This window comes from Aythya fuligula, chromosome 1 (assembly GCF_009819795.1).
Source record: "Aythya fuligula isolate bAytFul2 chromosome 1, bAytFul2.pri, whole genome shotgun sequence".
NCBI lineage: Eukaryota > Metazoa > Chordata > Aves > Anseriformes > Anatidae > Aythya > Aythya fuligula.
This window is the reverse complement of record NC_045559.1, coordinates 104153446-104176175: the sequence shown is the minus strand read 5'-3', so window position 1 is coordinate 104176175 and position 22730 is coordinate 104153446. Positions and strand designations below refer to the sequence as shown.

Below are 22730 nucleotides of genomic sequence, written 5' to 3'. Positions count from 1 at the left end.
GGACAATTAGTAAGTGGTGAAATAAGGGAAACAAGACATTTGGACATCCTTTTTTTTTTTTTTTGTTCCTGAGGCATGCTTCCCTGAACTTCCTTAAGGAATGTGAGCTTTATTTGGCTTTTGTTTGGAAACAGAATGAGTTTCTGAGATGGCATCGTGCAGAACTTACTATTTTTTAACAGAGATAATGCAACTAATTTAGTCTCCTGTTCAGCACAACGTATGATAAGCAGTTAGGGATGTGAGGGCAAAAGAACTGATCATGTTCGAAAACACAAAGGATTTTTAACATCTCAACTCTTTTTGAGGCTATTACTCAACCATCTGCTGTTCCCTCTCCCTTGTGTCACACCTATTAAAAGCAGTACATCTAAGTCCAAATTTTATACATATATATACATATATGCATACATATGCATATATAATCTTACCACACTAAATTACAGTGGCAAGAACAGAAGATAACATGTACTTAGAGTAATTATTGTCATTCAGATAATTATCACCAGTCTCAAATTCCTATCCAATGTCTCAAAATGCAAGATACACATTGTAAAACAATTAAAACAATCTTAGTAGCTCTGTTTAACTTTAATTTAAGTAGTCTTGACAGTGTATTTTAGCCCAACTACAGGAAATACAAGCTGAGGAGAATGGACTTTCCCATGCCACTGTCAAATCAGCTTTCCATCATTATTTTACAAAAGATCTGGTTACCTTTTCTGTTCCTTCTTCCTTGAGACTAATAATGTCCAAATCAAAATCCTTTCGTAAGCCGTCAGTTTTGTTGAAGGTTATGCGCCCTGTCAGGCCATCCCACCGTGCCTATGTAAATACAGAAAAACACCTTTCCATGTAATGATTAGTAAGAACTACTCAAAAACAATGACAAATATTGTATTTCAAATTAGTCATAGCATTCAATCACTTATAAATGCTTTTTAAAAGATATGCTGCTTTGTTACTTTGATTAAAAATAGCTTCTTCAATTTTTTTTTTCACCCAGTTTCTCTTCAATATATTTTATATTTTATAATCAGGCACAAGTTTGTGACAGTTTATATATATTGATTTGTATATGTATTGTATACTGTAGATAAAAAAAAATCCACTGAAAAGAAAAAAAGAAGTACATATTACTTGTGCCCAATGACAGAGCAGTTTTGCATTGCATAAGAGTTCACCAAGAAAGTTACAAATGTTTGTCCAAGCTTTGGGGCTGAATCTTGGAATAAAGCAGTCTAAATCTACCAGCCTCTCTGAAATGATTCTGCTTACCCCAGCCCAGGATCTTTTAAGTTTTCCATGAGGAGGGGTTAATCAATGGCAATTGCTGCTGAATGGAATCCCTGAGAGGTCTTCCATGAAGGAAAGCTGGTAAACACCCAAAATCACCAAAGCTTTCTAAATACTTTAGTTATGCATTTCATAGTCTTGATGTTGCCTCTGCTACACAGAGAGTCCAGAAACCTGGATTTTTCCAGGAAGAGATAAATGAATGAAGGGCTTTTGTCATTCTTCTTTGGTTTCTTGGACAGTTTATGGTTAAATCTCCCCCATCAGCAGTGGACTCCTAACATCCTTGGACTGCTGAATTGTTTCACTAATTCCTACTCAGTTTGCATTACCAACGAAGAAGGCCCAAGTTCCCAAGTAAGCAAATGAGGCGTATCATTTCTAATAGGAATACTACTACTGCTTGTGCTCACAGATGCTGATGGCATGAAGAGGATAGCTCTAAAAGCAGGCTTTCAGGAAAAATTCACAGAGCGCTAATAAACACTTTGTAGAGTAACATACACACAAGTCTTATGTGTGGATTTGAATTATAGCATAGGAATTGCATATGACTAGTTCTGGTCCAGACAGCATCTTACTGTTCTGTCATAACAAAGTGAATTTATATTATCCTTGTTTTAAACATTGGCATCAGGAGGAAATTAAAGTGATGGTCTTTGTACTTCAGCCTGTAAAGCTATGATGATTCCCTGTGCAGTGGAATGCTTCTTCAGTGTGGCAGGATCGATGTCCAGAACTAACTTCTGCAATTGAAGTTTTTTGTTATTTTATAGGCTTCCAAGCAAGCTCACTTTCTTTTAAGTGAGATCTATCTGTCTCTCACATAGTCCCCCTTTCTCCCCAGAGCTGATGCTTATCTATAAAGGAAAGAAAGTGATGGATTTCAAACTCAAGATTATTTTTATAATCTATTTTGGGGAACTCCTATGTTAGATTAAATTCCTCTAAGGTAAAAGAAAAGCTGATAATACATGATGAGATAATTTCTTCATGTGTGTCAACTATATAACTCTTAAATCTAGAATTTTGTGTAAATAGGTAGGATTTCTAAATGTGGTTAAGTAATGTAAGAGTACAAAACCATGAGCGGAATGAACTTTGCATGAGACTTTCCACCTTAATGACATGGGAACATGAAAATCTCAGCTATAGACAGTGAGACACTTGTGGATTTTGTATGCTGTTATGATAAAGATAACAGGAGGGTAGACATAGGAATGCATTTTGTTATATAATATCTCTTCTCCGCTCTTTATTATTCTGACATGGCCCTAATCTCCTATTCGTAAAGATGGAACATTTTAAAAAATATGGTCTTTAGCGATCAATTCCTCCTCGGAGGGCAATTTGCTTCTGTGAAATGCTCACACTTATTGATTACATATCAGATGCTCTGCTTCTCTGCTAACGTGATATGATCTTGAATAAAGGAATAAAGTAGCTAATACATTATGTTTGTAAATGGTATCAGAAGCTTAAATCTCAGTTCTATATGGTGAAATGTGACTTTTGAAAAAGGTGTTGGTGCTTTTACATAGTTGTACCCCCATATAAAACAAATGGAATCAAAAGATGTTACAAGCTGCACAGATGTATGCTTAAATTTCAAGGTAGTAGGTAAGTGCATATAGCCTTTGTCTACCTTAAGTGCCAGTTAGGTCATTAAATAATGACACAAATGTTACTTAAATTATAAAGAGGAGTCAGCGAGTGTTTCTCAGAAGAGTTAATCCTCAATGTCAAAGGTGTTCTTCAGACCCTGTTTGTGAGGCACAGGCCTCAAATAGCATTTAAATTCTATTCTTTTGAAATGTGTATTTGTTTTATTTATTTTAAGTAAAAGCAAAACTTCAGCATAATTTAGTTTCAGACTTTGAGACAGCTGTGTTGCCTCTATGTACAACATGTCCAGATAGATATGTGATGTTTCTTCTCTGACCAGAAAACCAAGTTTTCTCCAAGAGCTGCTGGGAAGGATGAGCTAAGAACTTGCAGTAGATTCTGGGTCTTCTGCAGTCTATAACAAAACTTCCCAGCTGTTAATATGGTTTACCTCCTATAGCACACTTGCCTGATATATGCAAAGGAACTGAAATGTATCATTGCTAGGAAAATATATTTGTATGCCACTTCTAGGTGCCTGTCAGGTAAATTGAGGATACGGGTGCCTATTAGTCATCGTGTTCTGGCAAACAGAATGAGCAGCAGTTGCACAGTTCTCAGATGCAATTAATGACCAGAAATGAAGCAGAACTTTCTGAATAGTCAGAAACCACATGACTGTTGAACACAGCAATGAGAATTCATACTTTTATATGCAAGATTTATAGCAATTTTAATGTTTCTAGTGTCACTCCGTGTTAAATGTTACAGGATATAATAAAAATTGAATCGGAACCTAATCATGTAATTCATCAAAAGAAATTGCTTTTTTGAACTCTGTCCTTGCTTTAATATTGGAGGAACTAAGGACACAATTTGACACTCTTACAGAGAGAATGTATTTTGGTTTTGTTGGTATAATTTTGAGTATACCCTGCAGCTTAATTAAAAAATGTGATTTTCAGTAGCTTTCATTTGTAATATCTTTTTGCTTGTCTTTATCCCGCTTTGTAAATGTTGCAGGCTGCCTCTGACAATAGAACGGTGATGAGATGCTGCTCTCTCAGCAGTTTGGTTTGCAGAAGTAGAGTAGTACAATGTTTAGCTGAGATTCAAAATAAGACTTCTCTGTCTTCAATACTGTATTTTATCTGATAATTATAATTCTCACCTATTCTGAGATGTAAATATTTGATGACTTCTTCCCTCTTATTAAATAAAATGGAGAATTAATCCAATATATTAGTTTTGACTATCAATTGAGAAGCAAGTTGTAAAGGACCGTCAGCTATTCAGACACTTTCTTCCTAAACATTGAAAAGGCAGTAGATAGAAGAGATTACAAATAAATCTTCAGTCCTCTCTGAAGGCTGTCAGGTACCTGATATGGCAAAACTACACAAGGAAACCTAACTAAAACTGTGAAACTTTCTTTTTCTATTTATTTACTTTAAAAGATTAAGATTGCAGCTTAACTACAAAACAACATCTGGGTTAAGTGTACAAATCACAGTATTGGTTTCTGTATAAATATACTGATAGAAAATTATAATAACTGTAAAATGAAGCTGACTCAGCTTCTAAGAGCAAACACTCCAGAAGCTTGCTATCTATTCACAGTACCATCATATGGTCTTTATATCAATTTCCCCTTCATCATCTTGAGTCAATGACTATATTAGCCTTAGTTTCAGCCAAGGCCAATCAACAGCTCAATCACAAAATCAATTATTTCAGCTACAGCCAAACTTGCTAAGGTAAAAGAACAGGTACATTTCAGGTTTTGCTGCTTTTGTCTCTAGCAGACCTCACAGATTTGCTGTAGCAAGATATAAATAGATGAGTAAATCATAATGCATAGTGTGTATAATGCATGGACTGAATAAATATCCAGCTTTATGATATAGCCATAATGGGACATTGACAATTTTTATAGCAGATACTGTATTGCAGTACTGCATACAATAAATATCAATCTTTCTCAGACAAATTGATTGCCTTTTGATTATACTTTTTTTTTTTTTTTTTCCTACTCAATAGATGTTTATCCAAATATTTTAGTTAACTATTTATCTGCCTACGGCATATTTACTCTTTCCAAGTCCAGTGTTGAAATAATAGCTACTGGTTAATTATGTTTCAGATTAGATAATTTTGATATTTTTCAAGGTCTTTTTAAAATGTTCAAAGCATCCTGATAATACAAAAATGCAAAGGCTTGATATTGTTTTAACTTTTTAAACTATTATGTTTAATAATGTTTAATAACGTACATCCACTTTTTCCTTTCTATTAATAATTTATTCCAATGACCTGTGAAATAAAACAGTTTTTCTGAACCTGTTCTTTTGTAATTAACCAAGCAATCTCTTTTGAGTTTCAGACTCAAGTTCTAACCTTTTAATATGATTTAATTTCAAGTTTAAATACTCAAACTGTTCAGAAAATAAGATTCCCCTCCCATTTCAAAGATATGTCTCGAACTAATATTAGAAGAAAGTATCTGAGACACATGTAGGCACCCCATAAATGCAAATAAAACAGTGACTATATCACTTACAAAATATGTGTACATAATACATGTACAATAAATTGTAATTGTATTACAATAAATTGTAAATGATTATAACTTAAATTTTGGACTATGTAGACAAAGGAAGTTAATAAAATTTCTGAGTGAAAAGCTATTTAAGCACAGTATTACTGCAGAAAATTATCTGTTCTGTTTTTCAGCTCCAAAACAACTGTGTAATTCCAGGCTCCAAGTTGCCTTTGTGCAAAATATTCTGACACTTTGCATCTGCCACTGAAACCTGAATTATTGTTTAGTATGAAATTATATTAAATATATGATAAATAGCATCTTATGTGAACGCTATCTTTGGATAGAAATGCGGTGGTAAATAAGAGCCTTTTTAATTCAAAAGACTTAATTATTCATCCAGGCACATAAAAAGACTACTTTTTTATTTCTCAAGTATTTTATTAATTCTCAGATAACTGACCTGAGAAATTCCCACAGTAGACAATGGATCATATTAGGGTATTAAAGTATTTATTATCCAAAACAGCCTCCGTATTTTCTCTCTCTCTCTCTCTCTCTCTCTTTCTCTCTCTCTCTTCTCTTGCTGTTCATGTGTAACAAGCTTTTTGAAACCTTGTCTTAAAGGCATGCAATCAGAGTTTTTCTATGCATTTAATGGGAGCTTGGAACAGGAATTGATTAGTTGGACTCTTCAGTATCAAAGAAGTACATTCAGAAGCCAGAGTGAAGTCCAGTAAAAGGTATGGATATTACCTTATCTACTCAGTTTTGTCAAGGAATGACCCTTTACCCTTGGTTGGTAGCTTTCCCAACCATCTTACAGGTAACCTACAAAGGCAAATAATTGAACTGCATTTTTATGCTGAATATATAGTCAAGAATATTTGTATTTTTATAAATTTGGCATTGTTTGGTGTATATTTACTATTATAAGTTTCTAGGAAAAAATTAATATCTGTTACTGATTTAATGTACATTTCTAAATAACTGCAGTTACGAAGAAGAAGGTACTACACTATCATGTAATTGTTGTTATTGTTTTCTAAATAACAACTTACCGAGAATCATCTGGCCTGGAATTCAGGAAGAGAAGATATCTGTTTTCAACTCCACAAATTATGTTTGCCCATTTACCTTTGCACAGTGGCAGAGACGTGCTAGCAGTTTAGTCTTTTTGGACCTATACATACTCCAGAATAACTGTGTAAGGTGTTTGGGCTAAAATTAGGAAATTCTTTTCTACCAAAATGGGGTTCTTGAAAGCAAATCAGTTCTGTGTTGAAGAGACATAGAACTTTATATTATATTATAATTTCCTTTAGCCACCGTCGCACTAGAACATTTTACCTCAGATAAACATTATCAAAGTATAGTGAATGAAGGTGAAGCAACCTCTGTACTTAGTGACACCATGCTGTTTCAGGTACAGCATCCTTCAGCTTTTAACAACAGTTGGCAGATGAGTACATACAGGGATCTCAAAGACATATCAAGATTACTGGAGTGATAGACCTGTTGTGCTTGGTCAGTATTACCTGTTTATAAAAAAAAGTGAACAACTGCTTTAGCTATGAACTGCTAATCCAAAATGGCTGATGAGGACTATTGTGCTAACTGCCATCCAAATGCAGAGGTGGATGATGGTGTTTCCTCCAATGGCTCTTAGACTTATTAACAGAGTGGATTCTGATCGTTACAGAATCATTGTTGATGACTAATGCACATATACATAGGATATGAATTGTGTTGCTTGATGGCAAGAGGCAAGGTGGTGAGTGAGCTCCTTTTCTCATGTTTTTTTCCCTGCTTTAAACGCTTCTGGACTACAAAATCAGCTATATGAAAAAATTGTAAAACAGTAGGTTTAAGTACATCTAAATTGTGGCCATGTGCTGACAATACTACAGCTCACTTTTCTACAACTAAATCTTCCAACTCAGTAAATAACATAGCCAAAATGTCCTAATCAAAATGCTAATGACAAGGAAAAAATTCCTTTAATTCTCTTGTTGTTTCTTTCCTTTTGGAGGAGAAAGCTTCTGCTTTATTAGAATTGCATAGACAGTTGATAGATTTAAGAGATTGTGCTATTGCTGCTAGTTACAGTGGAAATCATAATAAATGTGCTCTGAGCTACACATCAACTTATCAGCTCTTACAATTAATCCTCTTATTAAAAGAGATTCTCAAGGATTAAGGAATATAGTGAGTTAGTGTATGACTTTTCCATTATCCCAGTCCAAATCCAGCATAACAGATGTAATAAAAGGAGTTTCAGCATTCACCATTACAGGGCTTTATCTGCCCCACTAAAAATCATGATGTTTCACAGTCTCTTTACACCAAGACTGATACTGTCCTGGGCTTCTAATAAACGGCACTGATGAAAAGGAGGAGGTGTAGGGAGGCTTGTTCTTAGGAAGGAGTTTAGGCAGCTATTATAAGACATTCCTGTCTTGAAATAGGAAATATAAATATTGGGTGAATAGAGAAGGGGGATTTCTTAGGGAAGAAAGGCTTTTCTCTGAACTGCTCAAGAGTGCTTGTTTCCAGAGCAGTGGTTGAACTTAATAACTTTCAGGTAATCACAATAAAGGCTTTTGGTGTTACAAATTTGATAAATAAACCCTGAATACTTGAGGATGACAGTTCAGGTGGATTCATTTCAGAGCATATGTTTGAAACGCCTTTAAGGTCCTTTAAAGCTTACACTTACCAGATTGCTTTATAATAGCAGAGGTGAGGGAGTGGTGTTGAAGGATCAGAAGGAAAAGTTAAACCTTGTCATGTATTCTTCCTAGTGTATTTTATGCTACACAAATATGACTGCAACTGAAGTGGCTGGGTAGGTTATGAACTTGGAAAACAGCTTCATACTATTTTACAGTTAATGGGGAATGGGACTGTATTGTAATAGATACTGTTTGTATAAGCAAGACAGTATAGAGACATCATGTTCCACATAGCTAACAGACTAAATACATTAACTAGACAAGAGCTGTCATCTATCTTTAACAGAGTAGAATTGCAGCATTTCCAGCTACAGGGCTTCTTCGCCTAGATTTCAGGCCCTGTCGCTTTTGTTTTGAATGAGGTGATAGCTACAAGTGCAGATAGTGAACAGCCTGATCGTGTCAGCCTACAAAGTGGTGACCTGCTTTGCCCTCTAAGATAACTGAGGCACAGTTTTGGAGCTGGCCAGAAAAGATTTGCTCGTGGTTGCAGAGGCCACAGCAGAGCTAGGAAATAGTGTTCCCACCCAGCGTCTTGTGTGGGAAACATCCTCCCTGCCTGCACTGTTGCCCTATTACAGTGACATTGATCCACTGGACTACAGAGATGACAAAGAACCCATGGAGATTTCATGTGGTACAAAGTTCTGTGTCATTTCCACCTGGGATAACAGTACACAAGTGCTGGCAAATATGTGAATGAGTGAGTGGGAGGCTGCGTGGTTGAGGGACAGATCATTTTAATGAGAGTACACTGCTTCAAAATCTAAACCATCTGCATTTAACAGTTTTCTTGTAAAGTCGTTGGAGGAAAGACTGTGCGTAATGAATTGCTCAATGGTGGCATGGTTAGGGTTTCTGGGAGCTTTTCCAATACAAATAATTATAATCAAGTTTAGGCCATGCACTAACACTTAAATGGAAATATCAGTGTGGAATAAATGAAGTGGATTTTTAGTAGGCTAGAACATATAAAATATGTTCTGAAAAAAATGATTTTGTGTAGCAAATATAAAAATACACTCCATATATTCAAATAAAAACACTTTGTATGAACTCTTTCTCACTGTTTTTAAACAAATCTACTTTCTACATAATATTTGACAAAGTAAAAATTGAATGGAAGAGAATATACATAATCTTTTTGTCAGATTTCTTGTTTTCATTTTAAACATTGCAGTATCAGAGCCTTGCCAATAATTTTCATTTATTCAATATGTATTTATTCTTACCATGCAAGTTGTAGGACTGTTATTTTGCTATTTATGTGTGCACAGATCACTGCATAAATTTTAAACTTGAAATTTGATTTCAGAATATGAATCTCTGTTGGCATTAATCTCAGCCATACATTATCTTCATGGAAAGCTGACCTTTATTTTCTCATAAATCATCATGGGATGAAAGTCTAGCAGTTGTTTTGTTTGCTCTTTCAATTAAGAGTTTCCAGTTCAAAGCAATAGGCTTATATCAGAAATGCATACCTTAATTTATGGGCGAGAAATTTTTAAAAAGTGAACAAAAGAAAAATATTTATTTTAATGAGAGTGGATCAAATCCTAACACCAAATTATCTGGTGTCCTGGTAAACTAAGCAACTGCTTTTTTTTTTTTTTTGGATTAACTAAATATTGGAGCATCAGAGCCCAGAGAAAACTGCCACCCATATGTTACAGATGATATATTTTATCTTAACACTAAAACCCAATGAAAAGGATGTAACAGAACAGATATTATTTTATGTTTTGGAATTGAAACATTCTTGTCTTTCCCAAGTCATGTGAATAGAGATTTCTGTGCATCAGAAAGGTCAGGTGACTGACACACAGACCTTTCTTCAGGCAATAGGGGAGATGTGGGGTTCTTGGGTCTCCTAACACCCACAGTCTTGTGGTGCCTGACTATACATTTTTAGCATCATGAAAATGCTTCAACATGTTGACTTTAATAACAATAAATGAGCATTAAAAAAAAAGGAAAAAAAAAAAGGAAAAAAAAAAAGCAAAGCAGTATTTTCTTCTCTTGTAAAAGGTTTTGTGTTTCTTTGTTTGGAGACTCTGAGAATTTTAGCCAAAAATAATGATGAATATCTCCCCAAAGGGATTACTTTCCTTTCTGTCTTATTTTAAAGTCATAGTATTTCTGTAATGAAAAATCTTCAATATCTTTTTCCAGTGATTTTCAACATTCATTGTAGATTTAGTTAGTTATTATCAAGAATTCCCTGAAAATTACACCCTGTGATTTGATACCAGTTAATCAAGACTCTGACTGTTCCTGTCCTCTCAAAATGCTGGTCAGCTCATGAGACTTCAGCAAAATCAATCTGCATGTGGTGATGCAGATTCACTCAGTTTTGGCTTCAGTTCCCTCTATAGGAGCTTCCAAGAAAATATAGTAGTCCTGAGGATGTTTCCTTCCTCCTTACCAAGAGGAAAACAAAAGAACAAAATATCATCCATACTGGCGGATCAGAATGAGTGCACAGTTGCCTCATAGTGCACAGTTGCCATCCATCTATAGTGCTGGGTAAACATTGAAGAGTCCAGAGGTCTCAAGGAGATAAACTTTCAAACATCTATGTGCTGACAAAAAAACCCACAATATCTCAGACCTGCAAAACTGCACTAAAAATGTGAGAAAACAGACTTACTGCTGCTTTTTTTTTTTTGGTCATAGATTGGTCTGGTGTAGAATAAGCATGTATATAACAGATACCTTGGAACAGAAGGAGGTGGGTTTTTTTGTTTGTTTGTTTTTTTGTACAATCTCAGCACAGGTGAGGTAGATACGCAGCTGATTTTGTAGAGAAGTATGGGCTAGTGGCTAACGTTCTGAAACACCTTATCTCATAAGAATTCTTACAAACAAGTTTAGCCAGAGGCTTGCAAGATACGTAGTTGTCATAGTCCTCATATGACCAAGTCCTCCTATCTTTTTGCTTTCCATGGACATTACTTTACATGAAGAATTGGTTTAGCTCAAGAATCCTCTTTTACTTGTGGTGCAGGACTCAGCTACTCCACAGCTCTTTTTGTGGTGGCTGGAAAATATGATGCCTGCTTGTTATCAGCTTCCTAACTATGCTGATGGAATAGCCTTGCTCTCTTCAGACCAAGGCTAACATTTGTTTAAATGCCTTGAGTTTGGATTACAGGAGTGATATTATTCTATATATAAGTACTTTTTGTTTGTTTGTTTGTTTGTTTGTTTGTTTGTTTGTTTTTAAGGAAGAAGCAGAAAATTAAAATATTTACAGCCAATGTAACCAGAATGCAGAGTACCACACTCTGAATTATTGCCATGGTTTCAAAAAACAGGCAAAATTATAACCTAAGTAGGTAAAAATGGTCTTGTTGGATAGCTTCATTTCTTGATGCTGAACCAGTTACTGTCCTCTTGTACAGGGAAGAACAGGATACATTACTATTATTTATTAATTTTACTCTTGAAGCAGAGTGTCATCCACAGACAATCTCACAATGCTAGATACTTCAAAAACTATACAATATGTTCAACACTTACAGTATCTTTTCTCTGTAAAAATAACTTAAATTAAGTCCTCATTGTAGGTTTTTAAGAAGGAAAAGTGATGCAAGCTTCTTCAGGGACTTAATGTTACTAATCCTTGTCTTTGCTGCAGATCCGAGACCGTCTATGAGAAATACCATATATTACCTGAAGAAACAAGAATCATCTAGAAGAAAAACTTATAAATTCTAAGGAAAAAGTTTATTGAGCTTAAAACCATTTGAGTTGTCTTGGTTTTCCAACCTAGCTGGGACATCTTTGCTCTGAAAAATTACTATAAATAAGTTTATCCATAGACTTGAAAATTATACCGTCATGGTAGTCCTTCTATGACTAAGTCTAACTATCTTGTTTCTTTCTGTGATCATTCTGCTAGCCTACATAATGAATTCATTGAGCTCAGAGGATTGTCAAGAATCATGTTTTTACAACATGTTATTGATGGTGGTGGTGTTTTTAATAATGTAAAACCAGCAAAAGAAGCCTGCTCTTAATTATTTTATTTATAACATAGATGGATTTCTCTCACTCCTGGTATCTACTAACCAGACGTGCTTGAAACATATCTTGTCAACAACATAACATAAGCCCAAGTGTAGATTTAAATGCTTCAGATTTCTTTTAATCTTTGAGATTTGTGTGTGTGATGCTGTTTGAAGGGATTTAATAAAGTCACTCAAGATAAAGTCTTCATCTCTATGTTCTGAAATACTTCTCAATACAGTTGTTCTTGTAATTGTTACTGGATTTGAGTGAAGAGAATGCACGTTGGTTTACATGATAACTGAATAAAAATCAATTGGCAGTTGTTATTCTGGAGCTTATCTCATGATTTAAAGGGGAACTGATCATTTAATTATGAACACCTGTTTCATGTTTACACATATGGTCGCTTAGGAAAGGTGGAATCATGCTTGCTCTGTTTCTTCCCTCCATGAAAAGAGAATAACCTCATTTTTCTTTCTGGGCTTGCAAAAGATGGTACTCTGTGCAAACACTTCCACAAGGGCTAAAATATTAAAATATCATATATATATATCAATGACAGTAGGTCACTGAGGGAGACAAGCTTCTGACAAGGATTTATTTTTCATTAAAAAGATCTTCATGAGCTATTGTAGAACAGTCTTGATTCCAGACAGTGTATTTTATGTATAACAGCCTCCTTCATGGGAACTAGCTGATGACCTCTCTGACCTCAAAGCCATCCTCAGGGCTGGGTGACTTTGGGCAGGCTTACTTTTCCATGCAATTTTCCAAATTGTTCCTACAATCAGCATTAGCTCATAAGATCTTTAAAGAGTAGAAGAATACTCTTTTTGTCACTGTAATTGATTATCCTGTAGTTTCAGACATTTTTTTCTAGTGCTTGTCTCCTGTAGTCCTACTAGTAGCACTGTAAGTCTTGGTCATTAGGGAAAATAGGCAGTGGTTCTGATACTACTCTTGGCTGGTATACTTGCCTGAAGTCCTAAGGCTAAGAGAAGACTATTATCACATTAAATTATCTGTTTTTTGATTTTATGTACTCTGAAAATTCAGAAATGGACTCCAATGGGCATGCATTCCAACCAACACCAATCAGAAGAAGATATTTTGCACTAGGATATCCACTTTCCTACTGCTTTCTGGAAGAAGATAGGTTGTGTACCTGAGGACTGGGTATGACATGTGCTTTGATTACCCAATAGGATAGTAACAACCTTAAAAAATATAATTTGTCCTCTGGGCAGTGAAGAGAGAAGCATCTTATCAGCTCTTATAAAAGGCAGATTCTTTCCACCATATTTTCTGCTTGTGTCCAGAAGGGTTCTGGGGTCCCCTCTGTTACCATCAGCCTAGCATTTCATAGCATGGGATCATAAAGCAAACAAGATGACTGCAGTGCTTATCACCACCAAGTCATAATGAAACAAACAAAACAAAACAAAAGAAAAACAAATCACATTGAAGTTCTTGCTAAGCTCTCACACCTGAACTACTCCTTGCATGCAACTTCGTTGTCTGAATATTATTTACTGGGACTGTGGCATTGAACATTTTAGGCCAGTCTGTAAAATGGCTTCAACTATTGTCAGTTCCACATAACTTGTATTTATGTGGGCCCAAACCATCCTTCCACCTGCATGATGTTTTTCTCCATGCCTACTCACTTGATTCCTAATTTATACAGTTCATCCCTCCTTGTTGAGCAAACCATATCCTGACATGAACTAGGAACATATAATTGCATTTGCTATTTAGTTTTCAACATCTGTTATAGCCTTTAAGGGAAATGTAATATTGTCTTATTAAACCTTACCATGTAATTTTAATAACCATCTTCTGGGCTAGAACAGAAACAGGAAGATAAGACCCTTGGAGTGTTTAAATCAGTGTTTTACTGACCATGAAAGACACTATCTTCACAACAATCACTAATTAGCTTACACATCTCACTCCATGCAAGAGAAGCCAGCTGTACATGATAAATGTGAACTGTATAACTGTTTAACATTAAGCTTTGAATTGCATCTGCTGAGATACGTCCAGTGTTTTTGGTCAAAGTACTTCTGGCTTAGGATTCAGGACCCTTGCACTATATTTTCAGCATCACCCAAAATAGGTATGACACCACTGTAGAAATATACAGGTGCATTCACTGTTTACAAAGTCTTTTGCTGATTTTCAATGTGATTGTAATTTATTTTTTTTTTTAATGTACCAGAAATTGTATGAATAACACTGCTACCTCATTTAGCTTGTGATTTAGTAAAAGAGCAAAGGTCAATGCTTAGATTTTTGATTTGCTTAGATCAAATCACAGGGGAGGGAGGAAGGGAAAGAGAAGTGAGATCTTTGAGATCTCTGAGATCTTTTTCTCATCTTCTGCTCCTGCTTACAGTCATCTGGATATGGCATGGCTGAGATCAGTGTGAGGGAATGAGGTTTACCGGTGCTGTCTCCTGTGACTGTTCCCTCGATCTGTGTCACAGGCTGGGAAGTATTTCAGTTTTCTTAATTCTTAAGTCAGATGTCTGAGCACTGGGGTGACACTTTTTTTTTTTTTTTTGTACTTTCAAGAAGAGAAGCTTACAAGTAAAACTTAAAATCCATAAAACTGTGTGAGGAGAGTGTCAGTAAGTTTCACTGCTTTCTGTGTAGGTGAATTCCTACATTGTAGCCTGCCTATGGCAATTCTAAAATGTTTTCTTGGTTTTGGAGAACAGTTCTTCTACATGTTCTGTAGCTGCCACATGTCCCACCTTTCAGATTGTTCCAAAAATATTCCTGGATTCAGTCATATGTCCTGACATATTACCTTGTGCCAACAGGACCTGTTCTACCTACCCACATGGTAATGAACTTGGCTTTGACAGGAATCCCATTGTCATGGACAAAAACTAAGGTGAAAGATTAAATAGATCTAGGAAACTTCACATAATTTCTCATTTTCATTTCTACACTGTGCTTTAAAGGAAAAGTTTGCATTTAAGACTCACAATAAAGACTGGATATTGTGTTATTGGGTGTACTGCTCAAACAATCTGCAAAACAGCCAGGCTTAAGTGATAAACCAACTCACTTTTCTTTCACTTTCTAGAATGCTTGTTGTTAGTTTTAGAAGTTAGACATCCATAATAAACATTAACCAAGCAAAATCCATGTGAACTCTTATGTCGTATTAGTCTGAGATTTTATCATCGTAGGGTTTAATAACTTCTTTTTTTTTTTTTTTTTTTTTTGAAAGACCAGGTAGAATTGCCACTAAAATGCAGGTCACAACTTTGTGTCTGTAAGTCAACATTTCTCTGCTAGGAAGGTCAAGAAGAATTGAGTTTCTGGGTGCCAGAAATCAGAGGACAGCATATGACAAAGGCACAGGAGCAATAACACAAGCCAGTGTGGTTAAAGAACAGAGGAAGGATTATGCTGTCCATAAGCAGATGGTCTACACTTGCCTCTTTTATCAGATTCATGAATCTGGGTCCAAAACGCCACGGCTTGTGTCTGTGACACTGCAGGGAGCTGACAGTCATTTGGGAGGCACGCTGGGAGGCCACTGCTACCATGTAAACAGCGTCGTACATCAGAGCTGCTTCAGTCTGTGTGAAGAGAAAAAAAAAAAAAAAACACAAACAAACAAACAAACAAAAACCCATACACAACAGAAAGTGTTTATTTAAAGTTCATCTTTGTGTCCAGTCCCTGCTTTTCTCTACTGACAACCATTCTCCTGAGCTGCTAGTATGGAAGAGGCCTCTGTTTCCTTGTTTACTTCCTTTGCACTCCATGGAAATCTGAGCTATAAGAAAACATGGTGATTTTTTTGTTTGTTTTGTTTTTTGGTTGGTTGTTTGGTTTTTGCTTTTGCAGCTCATTTGTGAGTATTTCCAGATGCACACAGGGAGGAAAACACAGGAAGGAGCTTGCAGGTAGCTGTGTGTCATGGAGAGCAGTTTTAACAAGCCTAAGGTGATACATAGCCCAGGTCCCACCTTTCCAGGAAAATCAGTCCCACCAAGCATCCCAAAGGTATTTATCATTTCTAAGTGTCTACTGCCCTCAGGGATCCCAGCTTTTGGCACAAATGGGTGAAATGGCTCTACTGAGCTTTGGCCATAGCAATTCCTCTGCCACACCTGGCATGCCACCTTAGAGGAAGGTGACTTGTCATTTTGATGTGCCTTGGTAATAAAGTTGAACTTCTACATCTAACTTATAGTTGTCTAAGACAGGGCAGATGAAAATACTCCTAAGATACCAAAATATTACTACAGTCATCAGATGCTTGTTACATTTTGTTTTGTTTTGAGAATGGTTTTAGTGGTTTAAAATAATGCCCAGTAAGCCTCAGACAATATCACTCACCTTATCAGCCTTTGTCACTGGGAAGTTTTAGAAAAATCTCACCTTCACCTGCATTGCATTTCAGTGCTCTGGTGTGCGAGGTGGGAATGTCTGTGTTTCACTTAATGCACAGGGATTGTAAAAATGAAGTGCTTACATTTCTTGAAAAGCTACTGAATAATTAAGGAAGGATCTTAAAAAAAGGCAGTAACTGGAGATGAGAAAAACTGGCCTCATTTATATGAACTGCAAAGCTAATCCATTTTTATTCCTTTCCCGTGCAATTCCCTTGGGAAATTAATAGATTTGATTCTTTGTCTGTTTCATTTACCTAAGTACATTACGACAGCATCAGTCTTATCAGCATTGGAAGATTTTGCTGGCAATCAAATGTGATCTGAATTTATCAACTAATCTTAATGTACTGCAGATGAGGAATCGCTCTTGAAACACCCATCAGAATCTGCCTGGAACAATGCTCCCACAACCCAAGCTAATTGAAAATCTTATAAATGACGAGGCAAGAAGGAAGAGACAGCAACAACTGTTCTCAGTGTCAAGAATCTTTAAACAGATACTTGTTGCAAACAGACCCAGTGACTAAAGGCCTGATCCAAAATCCCTCCATGTCAGTGGGAAGTTTTTGATTAATGCCAGTGGACTTGAGATCATTTTCTTTTTCTTCGATGGGAGAGTTGTCCATTCAGGATTGAATATTACATGAGTGATGGTCCGTGTCCAAGTCCTAGTGGTCAGATTCAAGTGGATCTGGAGATGCTTGCTGAAAATGTTTCCATGCATACCTCACTTTGCATTACTACCTGGGACCACCATTGCTTTTACTTGATGACATGGTGCATCCTGCATGGTTGGTATGTTGGGCAGCACTGCCAGGGCTGGCAGTTGGAATCTCATGCAACTTGTTAGTTATCCATCCTGCCATGCAGCAACTGAGAGGTTAGGTTATATTACCTCCTGCACTCATTTGTTTCTGCTCTCATTCTTGTTATGTTTTAGGGCTTGGGGTAGCATTGAGAAAAAAAAGATCACCCCATTTTCTGAAGCAAAGTGCCTATATGTTGACACCTGTGATTCTGCTTAAGAAGAAAGGCACTAAGAGATAGTCCTGGAATTTGTCTTTCTGATTTTGATATTCTGTTTAAATTATTGCAAAGAAATTCTAAGGTATTAGAACAACTATGCCTATGTGTGTAATTTGTGCATAAAGTGGGACATGAACTCAAGACTGCCTTGGTCATGCTCTGCTGACCTCCCACAAGCTCAGATCAGGGTAAAAAATATAGCATGAGTCTGAAAGAAGAAATACTGTAATAACAATAGGACATGTAATCCTGATCTTATAATGTGCAGCTTGTCATAGCCTTACTGTCTAATGAAATATAGCAGTACTGCATCTCCCCATCAAACTGAATAAGCAGAACTTGCTATGAATATTTAAATGATCACATCCAACGAGGAGCATGCTTTCCTTGGTATTCCTGCTGTTTCAGAGCATCAAGGACACTAAAGTATTATAGAGATGAAAAGAAAGGTTTAAGACTCTAGCAAGGACTTCATTTTTCCTAAAATTCTAGTTTTATACCTAGGTGAATGTAGGTGAATAGCTAGATGTGAATAGCTACTCTTTCATGTCTTGTCTATTTACATCAGAAGCTCCCAGAGAAACTTTTCTCCCCTGCTTTGGATATCAGTAAGCAGAATAACGCTACTGAAAAAGCTCTTTTTTTTTTTCTTTTCTTTTTTTTTTTTGTTTTTTTTTTTCTTTGTTTTTTTTTTTTTTTTTAAATGCTAGATAGCACACATAATGCATTTCTCTTCAGGATGTCAGGATGCTTCAGAATTTCCCCTGCAATCATCTGCAATAAAGTCTACTTCGTATCACCTCTAACACCATCCAGTATACGAGACACATTATCTTATACTGCAAAAAGATGGCAACCCTTTACCCCACAAACCCAAATGGAGTCACACAGTCTGTGTAATTGTTCCTATTCTCTCCTTTGGTTCATGGGGGAGTGGTAGGCAGGAAATCCTGATTTCCTGGCTTGATGATACCTTTCATTTATCCTTAAATTATATCTTAAGAGCCAGAGTTGCTGTAGATGATGGAAATGAAGGGAAAGGGCACTTTTCCAATTTAGAAATGCTATTAACTGTCCACATGTACAATATCTTTCCCTGCAGGTCATAAGTCCTATACCTGCTCTGAAAGTTTTTATTTCCTGTTATGTTCTATACTCCATCCAGAACATTAATGGAGAAATGAGGCAGCAGTATATACATTCAACAACAAAAAGATGAATGGTGTAAGCTGGATGGCACTGTGATGGAGAACTGTTATTCATCCCCAGAGCTTCCCAGCAGTGGCTTGTCACATGGGGAAGTACAACAGTGGTTAATGAGGCAAATGCATTCCTGTGTAGAATCACAGGAGAAGAAATATGTTTTGGGGATTCTGATTTCCAACATTTGCTTTATGAATGGAAATGCTGGTGGAATTGGTTCACCTCCGCTAGTATAGAGTTGTAAAATGTGCTGTAGACATCACTGCATCATAGCAGTCATTCACTTACTGTCATCATGCCATCAAGCAGTCCAGTCTCTGGTTTTGGTGGTGCCTGCAGACGCTCCATTGACCATTTCTCAATGACTGATGAAACCTGGGGATTCTCAATGTTGAGCAGACGAAACCCTGTCATATTTACTCCACTGTATCTGTAGGGTTCCAGGTCTAATGCAAATAGATCCTAAATCATCATTAAGAAAACAAACAAAACCAGATGTAGCATTTTTAAAGCAAGATGTTTGGAAGGTACAATTAGGCCAAAACCGTATTTGATTTTTCAATCCAAAGCTTAAGTGTGCTTAAGTGCTGTGTTTTTTTTTGTTTGGTTGTTTGTTTTTTTTCCCCATGTGAACTCTCTGCTTGCCCTCAAAACCTAGTCACGACCACTTGTTATAAATCTGAATAAACCAAAGCTGTGTGAAATTTATGACAAACCACATATCTGTTTTGTTGGAATGTAAAAATCAGTCCCCCACAACAACGTTATTTTGCAACCAACCCGCACAACACTATCTAATTTTAATTTATAACAGTCCTCCAGCAGCACTACAGCTCTGTCAAACCAACACGAGGAATTAGTTGGCCAACGTCGAGCTTATTTCTCAACTTGGGGAAGGAAAATTCCGAGAGATGTCTAGAGCAATACACTTTTTCTGCTTATGAACCCCATTTTTCTCCTGCCTTGCCTGCTTCAGGTGACTCGCTGCCAGTATGCCTAATGGACGTGTCAGACCAGTGCTCAGTAACTCTGTGCACTGCAGTGCTTGGCGTTTACAGGCTGGGAAATAATGGCTATTCTAAATGGCATAATTGTGTGGCGCATTCTGCTGCTAGATTTATCAAGCAGTGGGAAGATGCTAACTGCTTTTTAAAGCCTGAAGGCTGGTTTTTCAAAACAACTTTTTGTTGATCCCGGCAAGCCAGTAAAACGACAAATGTGGTGGTCATGGTTTAATACCACAGTAGCCATGAAAATGTCAGCATTTACAATACCAAAATGCTGAGATACCACCAATGCTGCTTACTGCTTGTTCTAATGTATGCTCCATGCTACCTTCTGTATACTGTTTTTCTTGGTCACCATTATATGTTAGATTCATTGCTATTGTATAAAACAGTATGATCCACATTAAACACTAAATTTTCACATTTTTCTTGGTGTTAAAATGGGCTCAGAAGAGTGCTATTGCAAACTACTACTTCAAATTCCAAACAGTTTGAGAGTCTTTTCTGACTAATGAATTGATTCGTGGATTCAGAATAAATTTTCACTTCCACATAAAATTTTATATGGAATGGAAATAAAGATTAATCTGATGCACATGAACTGACATAACCAGATGTCTAGGATTGTTCTAGTAATATTGGCTCTTGGCTGTCTTTCTAGTCTGTCATGCGAATAGATCTTAAACATGGATTAAGTTATATGTGGTATGTATGGTAAAATGTAGGAATAATGTGTCTGAAATGAATATCCATAGATTTTTACTGTAAAATAAAATTTAATGTTTTTATTTTCTTATCAAATTTCCCAAGTGAGATTATAAATATGGGATTTTTTTGTTGTTGTTTTTTGTTTGTTTGTTTGTTTGTTTTTGTTTCTTTTTTTTTTGTTTTTCTATATATATGAGTAAACATTTTAGCTATGACCTGTGCTTGTCCAACATGTGCTAAGACAAAGTACACATCTTAACCCCTGAATTACAGTCTTCTTTTTACATTGTACTCAACAAAAATAGCTTGGAGGGACAGGGTCAATGCAATAGACTGTGGTGGACTTCAACTAGCTAATAATTAGGTGATGCTTTTTAAGCTAGGTAGAGAGAGACTGAAGGGCAAGCTCACATACTGTGCAGGATGGGGGCTGTACCCCACTGCCTGCAGAAGTCTTGATCTCAGCACCACCACAAAACTTTAAACTTGTGACTCCTGGTATACTAAGGAGTGTTAGTACTCATTCTCCAGGGGATTCCTTGAGTAATTGCAATAAAAAACACCGAGGGAAAGGCTTTACTTGGCTTTTCTGCAACATCGAAATTTCACTCCCAAATCTCCAGTGTTTCTTACCAGTGTAGTAAAAAAGTAGTGGTAGTATTCAGTCATCATTCCCATGGAGAGAATCTGTTGAAAGAGATTAAAAGTTGAGTGTACTTTACACTAGACACTTTCAGTATACTCCACTGTCTTTTGAAAAGCACGGATTAATCTGGAACAATACATTACAGGTTATAAAAGCTTGATTACAATAAAATCTACATTTTTCTTCAGGAGCAAAAAATAACATATTTGTATGTAAATGATGTTTTTATCACCTCTACTCAGGAAAGAGATTAAAGATTGCAAAACTTCTAGGACAAGAAAAATGACTGGCGATAATGAGGAGCTGATTTTTTAAAAGTGAAATTCTTTAGTCTGCAGTTTGGAAGTGTTAAAAGGAAATTTACTAGCAGACAATGGAATTTATAGGAAAATGTGCTTAGATGCATTATTTTTATTCTACATTACCATGTGAGAACAAGACACTTGGTGAATGCTCACTGAAGTAAACCAGAAACAAAGAAAATAAGAAAACTTCTTTAAATGCCTTTTGTTCCACCTGGGGAATTCAGGTCTGCGAGAAGTTGTCAAAATAGCTAGTAGGAACGGATTTTGGTTCCGGAATAATTTTCCAGAGTCAGACGTTTTTAAGACGTTTACCTCTGCAAGGTAAGGTGGTGTTTCTGTGGCAAGGATGCCATTTAAATGCAAACTGACTGACGACACTGGGCAGAAAAGGAGGAAGACTTTCTTCCCAGCCCTCACATTGCAGTGGTGCTTTGAGGAAAGTTCTAGGGGGATGTGTTTTTGCTCCAGCTCTTCTCCAAAAATTGTTGAAAATGCTTACATAAGATACCCCTGATCACATGTACGGGGATGCCCTACACTTCCAGCACAGCATCACCTATGCTTATCACCACATCCTTGCATGTTGTTACTGTGACGCAAACATTTTGCCCTCTCTGGGATTGTGTGAAGTGGAGGAACAACTGTGAGCTAGGAAACTAGTGGAAAATTCATCGTCGTGACAGAAACACGGGCAAAGGTTAAGTGTTATTCAGTCTGGATCAGAGTAAAGTAAGCACGTACTATTAATAGTGTTTTAGAACACTTTCAGCAGTGCCTGAATAGCTACTTGAAAGACAGGGGAAAATAATATGATTTGGCTTGCCAATATTCTTTGCCTCTGAAAATCAGTTGCGTGATTGTGTATGGAAATTCCTTACATAAAGAAAGGAAAGAACCTGAACCTTTTAAGCTGCAGAAGATAATAATCAGTGTTAATCACAAACAACGAATCCATTTCCAGCCACTAAAAATCAAGCCAGAAGGCAAGTATTTTATTGAAACACTCCATTGAATTTACATGTCAAAATTGGCTTTTTTATTTCTTATTTTATTAATCCTCTTCTCTTCCATTTCTTAGAGTTATTTTATTACCTGTAAAAATGAGCACTCTAGCAATCATGAAGAGTGATGTTCCTTCCCTATTTATGCACAGAAAATGATATATAGCAGCATCAACGTAAACTTCTGCATGCTGTGTTTCCCAGCTGATTTGACTGGA

At 36.4% G+C, this 22730-nt stretch overlaps 1 protein-coding gene across 3 annotated transcripts in view; it reads right to left on the bottom strand.

The window, feature by feature from the left end:
* GRIK1 (glutamate ionotropic receptor kainate type subunit 1) overlaps nucleotides 1-22730 on the bottom strand; it is a 163585-nt gene that overhangs the window by 36875 nt on the left and 103980 nt on the right. For all 3 annotated transcript variants that reach the window (XM_032208041.1, XM_032208042.1, XM_032208043.1), the window contains exons 5-8: nucleotides 21194-21247; nucleotides 19134-19307; nucleotides 15651-15794; nucleotides 718-825 (exon numbers count right to left, since the gene is read on the bottom strand). In XM_032208041.1, the coding sequence (XP_032063932.1) occupies nucleotides 718-825; nucleotides 15651-15794; nucleotides 19134-19307; nucleotides 21194-21247 (480 nt within the window). The remainder of the gene's footprint in view (nucleotides 1-717; nucleotides 826-15650; nucleotides 15795-19133; nucleotides 19308-21193; nucleotides 21248-22730) is intronic.